Raw genomic sequence first — 12,561 nt, forward strand, 5'->3', positions numbered from 1 at the left:
GCCCCACAGAGTAGGAGACTCGCAGACGGTCAGAGGAACCGTATTTCCAGGACCGAAGGCCCAGGGCCAGCTTTTCGCATCAACAGATGTCTCGGCTGAGCCCTTTATCTCTGGGCCGAGTGGCTCACGGCACACGCACTGCTGCGTCCCGACGCTGCCTTCTGAACTGACCTCCAGTCCAGACCCCCCAGCTGGGACATGCTGGTCTGTCCACACCTGCTCTCACTTACTCCATTTGTTACACTTCCAGGTACCCGGCTCTGTGCAGTCCTGCCCCACACTGTGGACTTGCCACGTGTCAGCACCCCAGGCCCCAGCTGGGCCACTGATGACCAGACAGGCTGGCAGTGCTGGGGTGGCCCAGCTCTTCCCCTTGGTGCAGCGAGTACCCGGCAGGTCTGTAGGCACTCAATAAGTGCTGACTTTTCACGGACACGTGCCATCCCCTGGGCTTTGACTCATCTGCAGTGGGGTGGGGCACAGGCCCCAGAACGTTCTAGAGCCTCCCAGGCAATTCTAGGTGCAACAGGGCTGAGAACCACGGCCCCAGGGGGCCCTGCCTTTCCAGGAGATTATAATTTTTACAATTACACTCTAGTTCCTTCTGCGCTTAAATAACTTACCAAACCCACCTGGAATTTCCTTTCCATTTCTTTCCGGAACTGTTTCTCTCTGATATAATTAACAAGAACCCCAGGCACACAGTTCTTTCCCTTGCAAACCAATTTATGAAACAGAACCCGATGTGAGCAGAGAATAAAACCCCAGGGCCCCGCACCCGACACTCACACGATGTCTGCGAAGACACTCATCGGCACCTCCAGGAGTTGCGCCACGCCCTCCATCAGCTCCTTCCCCTTTTCTGGGCTCAGGGGGCTGTTGAGGAGAGCGGGGGGCAGCGTTACAAAATGGAACTCATCAACACTTGAGAAGCTGCACGTCCCCCCGTGCCCCCGCCGTGGCGCCTGCGGTATTCCCGTCACACAGTGGCCAGGCTCTCAGGGCAGCCGGGATCAGGTGCATCTTCAGGCATGATGAATCACCCGAATTTCCCAGCGACGAGACAAACAATACAGTGCAAATGGAATTGTTAGACGCGTAATGGGTCCATGATGCAGTGACGGCTCATCTCAGCCTTCAATAAAAAATGTAATAGGGAGGGTGGGAGTGGAGGGCGGACGAGAAGGAGAGGAGAGACAGGACACGGAGGGAGGCAGATGCTGAAGATCAAATTTCAGGACAAAGGAAGCACACATTTTTTAAATGGACTCGTCTCTACAATGAGTGATGTGCCAATGGCAGATATGCGAGTGGGCCACACTCGAAGGTAAAGTGAGACCGATGGGCGCCCCGCAGGGACCCCTGAAAGGGACACGTGTGCTCCAAGACAGCGTGCCCCGGGCCTGCAGGACGGCCGGCTCCACGGTCACCGTGGAGCTCAGAGCTCCCGTTACACGCCCTGAATCCCAGCACACGGTGCCGTAACTCGTGCCTTGCCTGTGAAACCCTCTTAGCGGCATTTCGTGGAATATTCCGTCACGCTGTCCTGGAAAAACTGCCACGCAGCAGGGGTTTCAAGCCGGCTGACTGCTCGCCCCCTTGGCAAACATGCGGGAAGACCGGCCGGGGCGGCCAGGGGCAGACGGAGCCCTGCCCTCCCGGGGCTATGTGCGGGCAGCACACGGGCCCCGAGACAAACCGGGCATCAAACGGTGTCACCCCAACTCCACACATGCCTACAGCCAGAGATGCAGAATGTGACCTTGCGTGGACAGAGGTCACCGCCGACCACCATGCGAAGATGAGCTCAGCAGGGTGCTTCCTAATCCAACGTCCCCGGTGTCCTTGTAGGGAGAGGACACACACAGAGATGATTCTGGAAGCATCCAGGGTTCCTGTGGCTCCAAGGGCTGATGGGGTGCAGGGTGCAGGTGGGGCCTGCAGGCTTGGGATACGTGACGGTAGTGGGGGGGAGGGGTTGTCGACACCAGCAGGTGACCCGGGAGCACGCAAGACGGAGAAGCCACTGGAAGGAAAAGTGGGGGATTCCACCGTGGGCACCTCACAACAGAGCCCGAACGGAGCATCTACGCTGGGGAGGTGAGCGCTCACCGCAGCCCAGAGCCGCACGAGAGGAGACATGTCCAGGGCTGGTGAGCAGGTGGGGACGGTAGCTAAAGCGGGATTCCCTGGGGACAGAATCCCTGGGGACAGGAGGAGCCGGCAGAGGGGCCGAGGACCCCCCGAGGTCTCAGGTGGAGACAAAGAAGCCGGCCTGGGTTGGGAAGGTGTGGCTTGCCCTGCAAGTACCCCGGGGTTTCCCACGCAAGTGCGGCCGCCCCTGAGGCTGACCGCCCATTCCCCATGGGGAGGCTGGCACCCAGCCGCCCCCCACCACCTTCTCTGGGCAGGGACAGGAGCTGGACTTCTTGTAGATGCCGGTTTCTGCCGGTGGCTGCCTCTTTACCAAGGCCAGGCCTGCTCCCCACACCTCACCCCGTCATTCTGGACCTCTTGTGAACTCCCAGGGTGCTGTTCTGTCCCTCCATCCTGCTTCTCGAGCGGGCGAGCGGTCCCCAGGGCTGGGGGCCCTTCTGTGAAGGACAGACAAGTCCTCCAAGTCCCCGAGCGCACAGGGGCTGTTCACGCTGTGCTTTAAAATAAGGGTACATTTTCCAATCGGTGTGTGCACCCTTCCACCTCGTGACCCTACCCCACTTAGAAATCCCCCCGGACATCAGACCCCATGTCACAGGCCCACCAGAGGTAGGATGCCAACTGGGGAAGGAGTCCACCTGGAACCTCTGTGTCTTCATCATCACTCCCTGCCTGTCCACCCGGAGCTGCGGGCTGGAGCCCAGAGCCCCGGGAGGGTCTGTATCTCGACAGTCTGCTGGGACTTTACACCACCCTGGGGAAAGGCCACGGGGGTGTGTGCAGACTCGAGAACGGGCTCCTGGTCACAAGAACAGGGGGCAGCGATGCCAGGAAGGCGTGTTCATTAGAGGTCAGGCTCTGGAGAAAGGACCTCAGCCGCACAAAGCCCTGTCCCGTGCTGTGTGCGCCGGCAACGTGAGCGGGGCCTGGAGGCACAGCTCCACTGCCTCTGCTCCTCAGGGCCCCCAGCCAGCCGCTCCTCACTAGCCGCTCCTCCCGGGGCCAGGCCGCTCCTCCCCAGCCGCTCCTCCCGGGGCCAGGCCGCTCCTCCCCGACCCGGCCCTCCCGGACCCAGCACAGGGCGCGCAGCCAACGAGTATCCACAAAAGGGAGAGACTGCCTTGATGAGGCCACCCTGAGCACGGAAGCCACGTCTCCAGGCCAGGCTCCGCCCAGGACCAGGTCTCGCGTCACCGACCACTCGTGCTCTGCCTCCTGGGGCTGGCCCCCACAAGCCCTCCTGACCACTGAGCCCATGGCCTGCCCCCGCTGCCCCCGCTGCCAGCCTGGCGGCTCCCAGGGTGGCTCCCGCTGACCTCTCAGGGCGGGCCAATGAGTGCGGCCAGGCAAGGCCTTCACACCTTAGCTCCTCTCGCCTCTCCGGCACCAAGAGCCGGACTGAGATGCAGGCTCCTCTGTGGGTCCCAGGGTCTCATTGAGGGGGGACTCGGTCCCTGCACCAGGACGCCCGCATGCGGACACAGCAGGTGTGACGGATGTATTAATGGCACAAACGAGTGAATACACAGGAAAGTGTCAGAAAGTCCGACATTTAACCCCGCTAACATGTACGTCGGTAAAGGAGGCCCACCCAGCAGGCAGAAGCTACTGTGTGAATCAAGCCCCTTAAAACTCGCACGACTTTCCAGCCTGAGGCCCCAGATTACTAACAGCCTAATCCCAGCCTCACGGACACACTTCTGGGGCGGCTCCGTGTGGGAACTTATCTGAGCTCCTCCCTGGACCCACACGAGCACACCTGTCTTCACCCGTCTCTCCAGGGAGAGCCGGGACCTGTTCTTGGTCAGTGGCTTCTCAGGGTGGTTTTCTGTGTCATTTTACAAAACAGATAATCGACTGTCCTTGAAACAGGAGGACCTCCCATCTTCCTTTCCTGCCCGCTCCACTGCCTGTGCCCCAAGAGGGGACACATTCTGTGCCCAGGCTGTGCCGGATCCTCCAACACCCCCCAGCCTGCAAAGGGCACTGGGGAGCCAGGGTCTGAAAGGCAGTGTGGAGACAAGTCCCGACAAACGCTGCTCTGGTGACCGCCTCAGACAACACGGCCTCAGCTGTTCCATTTGGGGTGCTGTTCCTCTCAGTGTCACACAACAGAGATGAATGAGGCCATGCTCGGTGCCATCCACATGCATAGACGGTAACTGCCTGCACGGGTCACCCACAAAGGCATCAGAGTCAACAGCGGGACCATAAGAAGTCTCCTACTTGTGAAAAAACCCAGAGTCGTAACACTGGAATTCCAGAAGGTGGAACAGAACGTGCAAATGTAATCCAGCAGACACGACATCCCCAGAGAGGAAGCCAAGAGCTGCTGGGTTGCTTTTCTCGCAGAGAGAGGAGAGAACAGGGTCCACCTGGGGACAGGCAATCAGAACACTCCTGAAAGAAACAGCTAGAAGGGGCTTCCCCTTATGCACAGGCGCTCCCGGCTCGGAAACACCTGCAGAAGCCTTGGCTGCCAGAACATGCCCCAGGGCACCGGGCTGAGACCCTGGAAATGCACTTGGGTGGTGACCCCAGGGACACGTGCGCACTCTGGCTGCTGCTGGCTGGCCACGCTCTACTCCCCTCACTTCTCACCCCTACCCCTGAACGCCCCCCACAGATCCTCAGGACAGAGGTGAAGGCATTGAGGTTTCCACAAACGAGATCCCTTCTCCGCAAAGCGAGGTCCCTTCCCACATCCGGCTCCCTGTGCGTCCAGCAAGTGGAACACAGGCGTGCTTGGAGGAACGGTCAGAACCACAGGGCCTTGGCCCCGCACCCTTGGATCCCGGAGAGTCTGAACGGATGATAGGAACACACACATAAACGGCCAATGAGGCGCTTCATTTCAAGGGGCAGCAGCAGGCACAAGGCTGAGTTGAATGACAGTTGGAAACCGGCCGTGAGATGACGTCACTAGGTACTGAGGTAGGAAAACAAAGCTCAGGCTGATGCTGCATGCGATGACGGTGCCCCCGGGGCCCCACCCAGCTCACTGTCCTGCTCCTTTGTCCCCCACGTGGGGCTGGCAGCCCAGGCCGCACGGTCAGGACCATCTTTCTTCTTGTGACCTCTCAGAACGTGCTTTGCCTGCAAACGTGCCTGCACACCGCTGAGGATGCTGTCAGTGGTGGATGTGCGGGAGCCTCCCGGCTACCGCGGGGCCGCGAACGCTGGTTTCCCTGATGGCCTACCCCCCACGCGGCCCTGTGCTCTGAGAAGAGAATCCAAACTGGAGTCCTGGCCCTGTGGTGACGATGGGCAAGGCAAGTAGCTCCACGTGGCCCGGGAGAGGAGAAATCTGAGGAGACAGTAAGGACTCCCCTGGGCTGCACATATACACCTGCACGCACGCACCTGCACGCACGCACCTGCACACATGCACCTGCACGCACGCACACACCTGCATGCATGCACCTGCATGCACGCACCTGCATGCACAGACCGGCACATGCACACACACACACACACACAGGACTCCTCAGAGAGAGGCATCTGATGAGACGGTAAGGACTCCCCTGGGCTGCACACACACACCTGCACGCACGCGCCTGCACATACACGCCTGCACTCACACCCCTGCATGTGCACACACTCACGCACATACACACACACAGAGGACTCCTCAGGGAAAGGAGGCGTCTGATGAGACAGTAAGAATTCCCCCAGGCTGCACGCACACACCTGCACACGCACACCTGAGCATGCACACCTGCACACAAACACACCTATGCACACATACACACCTGCACACACCTGCACACAACACACCTGTGCGTGCACACACACCTGCACGTGCACACCTGCACACACACACCTGTGCATACACGCACACATACCCACACATACATGTTTGTACATACACACCTGCACGTGTGCGCGTGCACGCACACACACACACACACACACACACACACACAGGACTCCTCAGGAAGAGGTGTCTGATGAGACAGTAAGGACTCCCCTGGGCTGCACGCACACACCTGCAAGTGCACACACACACACACACACACACACACACGTGTTCACACACCTACACTTACACACTTGCACACACACACCATGGCATGCGCACTCCTGCACGCACACTCCTGCATGCACACACACCTGTGCGCACATACACCTGTGTGTACAAACCTGCACACACCTCTACATACACGCCTGCACACACATATGCATGTACACACCTGCGCATACACACCTGTAAACACCTGCATGTACATGCCTGCACATACACACCTGCACACACACACACCTGTGCACGCACACCTGCACACAAACACACCTATGCACACATACACACCTGCGCACACACCTGCTCACACACCTGTACACAACATACCTGTGTGTGCACACACCTGCACGTGCACACCTGCACACACACACCTGTGCATACACACTTCCACACATACTTGTACATACACGTCTGTACATACACACCTGCATGCACACGCGCACGCACACGCACACACACACACACACAGGACTCCTCAGGAAGGTGTCTGATGAGACAGTAAGGACTCCCCTGGGCTGCACACACACACCTGCACACACACACACACACGTGTTCACACACCTGCACATACACACTTGCACACACACACCACTGCATGCGCACCCCTGCATGCACACAAACCTACACACACTTGCACACACACACCTATGCGCGCATACACCTGCGTGTACAAACCTGTGCACACCTCTACATACACGCCTGTACACACACCTGCATGCACACACCTGCGCATACATACCTGTAAACACATACCTGCATGTACCTGCCTGCACACACACACCTGCATACACACCTACACACACCTACACACTTGCACGTACACACCTTCATGCACACACACCTGCTCACGCACCCACCCACATCTGTGTGACACATTTGCACACACACCTGCGTGTGCACACACCTACACACTTGCACATACACACCTGCACACATACCTGCATACACACCTACATACACTTGCACATGCACACACACCTGCGTGTGCATGTGTGTGCACGCATACACACACACACACACACACTCACACACACACACTGGGCTCCTCAGGAAGAGGCGGTGTTTGATGAGACAGTAAGGACTCCCCCGGGCTGCACATACACACAATGGGCTCCCCAGGTGTGCACACACCTGTAGGTACATTGAGAGGGACCTGCATGGGGGCCTGTGCACAAGACAAGGGAGTAGGCCTATCCATACATACATGCTGACTTACTCACCAGGAGGAGTGCTGGCCCTAAAACCAGTGAGGGTCGTGGTGATGACACACGCTCCCGGATCGACACGACCTGGGCCACCTGCCTGCCCGGTGACTCCCCTTCCTCCCATGACCCTCAGCCCCAGTCGGCCCAGCCACCTCTCCCTCAGTGCCTCGCAGCCCCACACCCACAAGCCAGGCCGTGCTTCCTCCCCCGATCCTGGCCACGAACAAGGCCCTTCCTATTCTACCCGATGGGCCCACGAGGCCCCTCTTTCCCTAAAACCTGCTCTGCTTTGATTCAGAGGCACCCAGCTCACCACTTATTAGGGAAGGTCTCTTAATTACTTCACATGTTTTAATCCGATCCCCCTCCACAGACTGCAGACTCCGTGAGGCACAAACCGCACCTTCTCCTTTTTTGTACCTCCGAGGCCCACTGCTCCGTGTTGAACATAAACCGGCTTCCCAACCAAGTGTGCTACCAGATCCCATGAACTCTGTGCTCCAGTCTCTTTAGAGCAAAGGGTGACATGATACGATGGGGAGCCCAGAGGCTCCACTGTGAGTCCCAGACTCACTTTAGCCTCATGACCATCTCCTGACCCTACATTCTTCGCCCCTCAATGCGGAAAACCAACACTCTTCTCCATAACGAGATTATTGGAACCAGCCTCGAAGATAATGATGAAATTCGCCAGCCCAGAATATGTTTCTGAACCCACCTGCCTCCATGAGTGAGACCTCCACTTACACAGACTGCGTGATGAGCGCCACAGCCCCTCCCACCTCACCAGGGGCCTATGACAATAGAGGGTCCAGTCAATAGTGAGACCAATAAGGTGGTGCCGTCTGTGCTCAAAATGAGCATGCAGTTATTTCCAGTTTGTTTTTAAAATACGTGGCCATCACCTGTCATCTCATAGTCTGAACTTCCTCAGAAAGCAGTTGGAGTCAATCTCAAAAATCAATGGACGGATATGGCACATGCAATTCCATCTGTGTGTCTGTGACAGCCGTCACCCTGATTACCTGGACACCCGATGCTGTCGCGAGCGAGAGGCACAAGCCTTGCCCGCGGCTTGGGTCCTCGCCGCCTGCCTTGACCTCGAGTGGCAGAGAGGGTTTTCAAAAGCTAACCAGTATCTCCTCTTCCGCTTTTCTATTCGGAAGCACAGTGGCATGTTAATACTACCGTGGAGTCATTTTGAAGGCAGATGCTCCTGAGGACCTACTAAATGGGTAAAAAAGGGGAAATCTGCAGCATTCCGTCCATTCACGTGCTGGGAAGCCTGTAAGAGAAATGAGAGTATCCCCATTTTCCATGATGGCCTCACGATGCCACACGTAGCACTGTGGACTTCTGCCGTGCCCTGAAATCACCAAGGGAATGAAGGGACAGGTGAAAAGATAGAAACCCTGAATGTGTTCAATGGGAAGGGAATTGTGGAGAGCCACCCTGAAAACAAACAGTGGAAATAACTTACAGGTCGGAAATGTTAGGAGTAGCGGAAGCCCTTGAAGGCGTTCCTCATGCTCGCCACAGTGCTGGGACTCCACGCAGCAGTCTGACTTAGTGCTCACATCAGACCCGGGGGGAAGGTACTGTTGTGAGCCTCATTTTAAAGGAGTGGAGGAGAGCCTGGGTGGCTCAGAAGTTAGGCATCCAATTCTTGGTTTTGGCTCAGGTCATGATCTCATGGTCCGTGAGTTGGAGTCCCGAGTCCTGGCTCTGCACTGACAGCACAGAGCCTGCTTAGGATTTTCTCTCTCTCCTCTCTCTCTCTGTCCCCTTCCCAGCTCACACTGTCTCTTTCTCTCTCAAAATAAAATAAATAAATAAATAAAGATAAAAATAAAGGAGTAAAAACTGGGACTAGAAAAGTTAAGCTCATGCCCAGGGTCGTGTCACCAGTAAATCCCCAAACCTACGTGTTACTCGTCAGTGAGTGTGGCAGACTGTGGGGCCGTCCAGGTAACGCCTGCATCCTTACCTGTGAAGAGCGGCCGTACCCCTAATTTCTCTATGTCTTATCTTGGTGACAGTGTTACTGTATCTTCCTTCTGGGCCCAGGTGGCCCCGCTAACCAGACGTCTAGGACTCTAGGCTCAAGAGTGACTGTTTGCAGCTCTGCTGCTTCACTTCCTGATTTCGGACATTTTCCCATTAACTTGGAAATGTACCAAAGGTAGGGAAACAAATGATTGATGGATTGCAACATGGTATCGGTCGATTTTGATAGGAACTTTTTTGATGAGATGGTATTTGAAACCAATGGGTAAAATGAGGTTTTCATGGGATTCCCCAATTATTCTAGCTATCTTAACACTGATGTTTGTTCTATTTAAATAATCTTACAAGCTAGTTAGACTTTGGCTAACGCATAGGAATTCTCCCCACTGCAGAGAAAAGACATCTCTGATGAGGGGAGATGAGAGAGGAGCTGCCACGACTCAAAAACCCCAACTCTGATTCAGCATCGCCTTTCTTCCGTGCGGAAAAATAAAGCCCAATGTTGTTTGAAGAATGAGTGAATGAGCTCATGGTAATTTGTGCAACCAAACTGAATTGTTCTGACTGCTGAGCCCACAGCCTTCTAAACCATGTGCAGATTCATCAGGAGGTGCCAATAATCCTGAACTTCTCTTACTGGTAAAGTTGTTGACAACCACCAACAACTGGTAAAAAACTGTTGTATTCAAATGACTTGTTGTTTCTAACATCAAGATGAGACTGCACCTCTCACCATAAGTATGATCCTCTAAATTCTTGGGGAAAAGACTGCCAACAGCTTAACACAAATCTAAGTACACAATGTCTTAGAGTTAGTTTTATAAAAAGAGTACTGACATCAACAAAATAAAATGAGGAAGGTGGTACAAAAATGTAGAGCTTTGTATGCATTCAAAGTTGTTATCAGCTTGAAATAAACTGTTATAAGTGTAAGATATTTTATGTAAGCCTAACAGTAACCACAAACCAAAAAGCCTATAATACACACACAAAAGAGAAAGAGAAAGAAATCAAAGCATACCACCACAGAAAATCATCAAATCATAAAGGAAGAAAGAGAAAGGAACAAAGGAATCCACAAACAATTAGAAAACAATTTACTAAATGGCAATATGAAGTCCATACTTATCAGTAATTACTTTAAATGTAAATGGATTAAAATCTCTGATCAAAAGACATAGTGTGGCTGAATGGATAGGAAAAAAAGACAAAAAACAATACCCAACTATATGTGGCCTACAAGAGACTCACTTCCACTTTATGGGCACTGACAGATTTAAAGTAAAGGCATAAAGAAAGATACTCCATGAAAAGGGAAACCAGAGGAAAGCAAGGGTGGATAAGCTTACGTTAGACAAAACAGACTTTACGCCAGAAGTTGTAACAAAACACAAAAAAGAGTATTATTTAATAATAAAGGGGTCAAATCATCAAGAGGATACGACATTTGTCAGTATTTATGTATCAACACAGGAGCCCCTAAATATGTAAAGCAAATATTAACATACCTGAAGGGAAAAATAGCAAAGTAATAATAGCAGGGACCACAAGGACCTAACAGATACATAAAGAGCATTCCACCCAACAGCAGCAGAAGACACATTCTTCTTGAATCACACGTGGAACAATCTCCAGGACAAATATATGACAGGCCACACACAAGTCTTAATAAATTTAGTAAGACTGAAATCATATCAAGCGTCTTTTACAATCACAATGGTATGGAACAAGAAATCAATTATAAGAATAAATTGGATGGGGCACCTGGCTGACTCAGTCAGTAGAGGATACAACTCTTGATCTCAGGGTCATGAGTTCAAGCCCGTATTGGATGTAAAGATTATTTAAACAAATAAAACTTAAAAAAAAAAAAAGAAGAAAGCTGGAAAATTCACAAGTATATGGAGATTCAGTGATATGCTCCTGAACAGCCAATGGGTCAAAGATGAAATAAAAAATACCTTGAGGCAAATGAAATGGAAATGTGATACCAAAATGTGTGGGACACAGCAACCACAGTTCTAAGAGCAAAGTTTACAGTGACAAATACCGTCATTAAGAAAAAAGAAAGATTGCAAATAATCTAACTTTACAACTCAAGGAACTAGAAAAAGAAGCATCAATGAAGGCCAAAGTTATCAGAAGGAAGGAAGTGGTAAAGATCAGAGCAGAAGTATACGAAATAGAGACTGAAAAGACAATAGAAAAGATAAATGAAACTAAGAGCTGATTTTTTTAAAAGATAAATAAACTAGACAAACCTTAGCTAGACTTACCAAGATCAAAAAAACTCAAATAAATAAAATCAGAAATGAAAGGGGAGACATTACAACTGGTCATAAGAAACAACTGTGAACAATTATATGCCAACAAACTGGACTACCAAGAAGAAATGATGAATTCCAAACACTCAACTGACCACACTTGAATCATGAAGAAATAAAAAAATTTGAAGACACCAATAACAAGTAAGGAGATTGAATAAGTAAACAACAACCTCCCCAAACCAGATGGCCCCATAGGTGAACGGTACCAAACACACAAAGAAGAATCAATACCAATCTTTCTCAAACTCTTCCAAAAAACAGAAGAGGAGGGAACACTTCCAAGTTCATTTTACAAGGCCAGCATTATCCTGATGTCAATGCCAGACAAGAAAAGCCCACAAGAAAAGAAAGTTATAGGACAATATTCCTGATGAAACATACATGCAAAATTTATGTTTAGCATAGATTTTAGCAAAACAAATTCAACAATAAATCAAAAGGATCACACACCATGACCAAGTAGGACTTATTCCAAGGACACAAGGATGGGTCTACATCTGCAAATCAATCAACATGGTACGCCACATTAACAAGATGAAGGATAAAAAGTCATGATTATCTCAACAGAGGCAAGAAAAGCACATGACAGAATTCAGCACCCATTCATGATAAGAACTCAACAAAGTGGGTACAGCGGGAAGAGCAGTACAGCCCGCCGGAACCTTGCCAGAGCCCCAGTGGTAGAACAGTGGGGATCGTAGCGAACTGTCCAGTTCATAGCACAGATGACATTTTGCAAGTCAGCCTCACAGTGCAGAGAGAGCAAGGAAAGGGAACGGAGTTCAGGGAATGGCCCAGTGGCTGGCACAACTGCCAGCCAGGGTCCCTCCACTCACTGTGCCGA

At 52.4% G+C, this 12,561-nt stretch overlaps 1 protein-coding gene across 2 annotated transcripts in view; it reads right to left on the reverse strand.

The window, feature by feature from the left end:
* The window catches only part of PTPRN2 (protein tyrosine phosphatase receptor type N2), an 805,972-nt gene that overhangs the window by 448,004 nt on the left and 345,407 nt on the right, over positions 1 to 12,561 (reverse strand). The window contains exon 10 of one of the 2 annotated variants that reach the window (XM_047850353.1): positions 790 to 876. The exons of the other annotated variant lie outside the window; for it this stretch is intronic. Coding sequence (XP_047706309.1) covers positions 790 to 876 — 87 coding nt within the window. The remainder of the gene's footprint in view (positions 1 to 789; positions 877 to 12,561) is intronic. 2 annotated transcript variants of the gene reach the window in all.

The sequence above is a fragment of the Prionailurus viverrinus genome, chromosome A2 (assembly GCF_022837055.1).
Source record: "Prionailurus viverrinus isolate Anna chromosome A2, UM_Priviv_1.0, whole genome shotgun sequence".
Taxonomy (NCBI): Eukaryota; Metazoa; Chordata; class Mammalia; order Carnivora; family Felidae; genus Prionailurus; species Prionailurus viverrinus.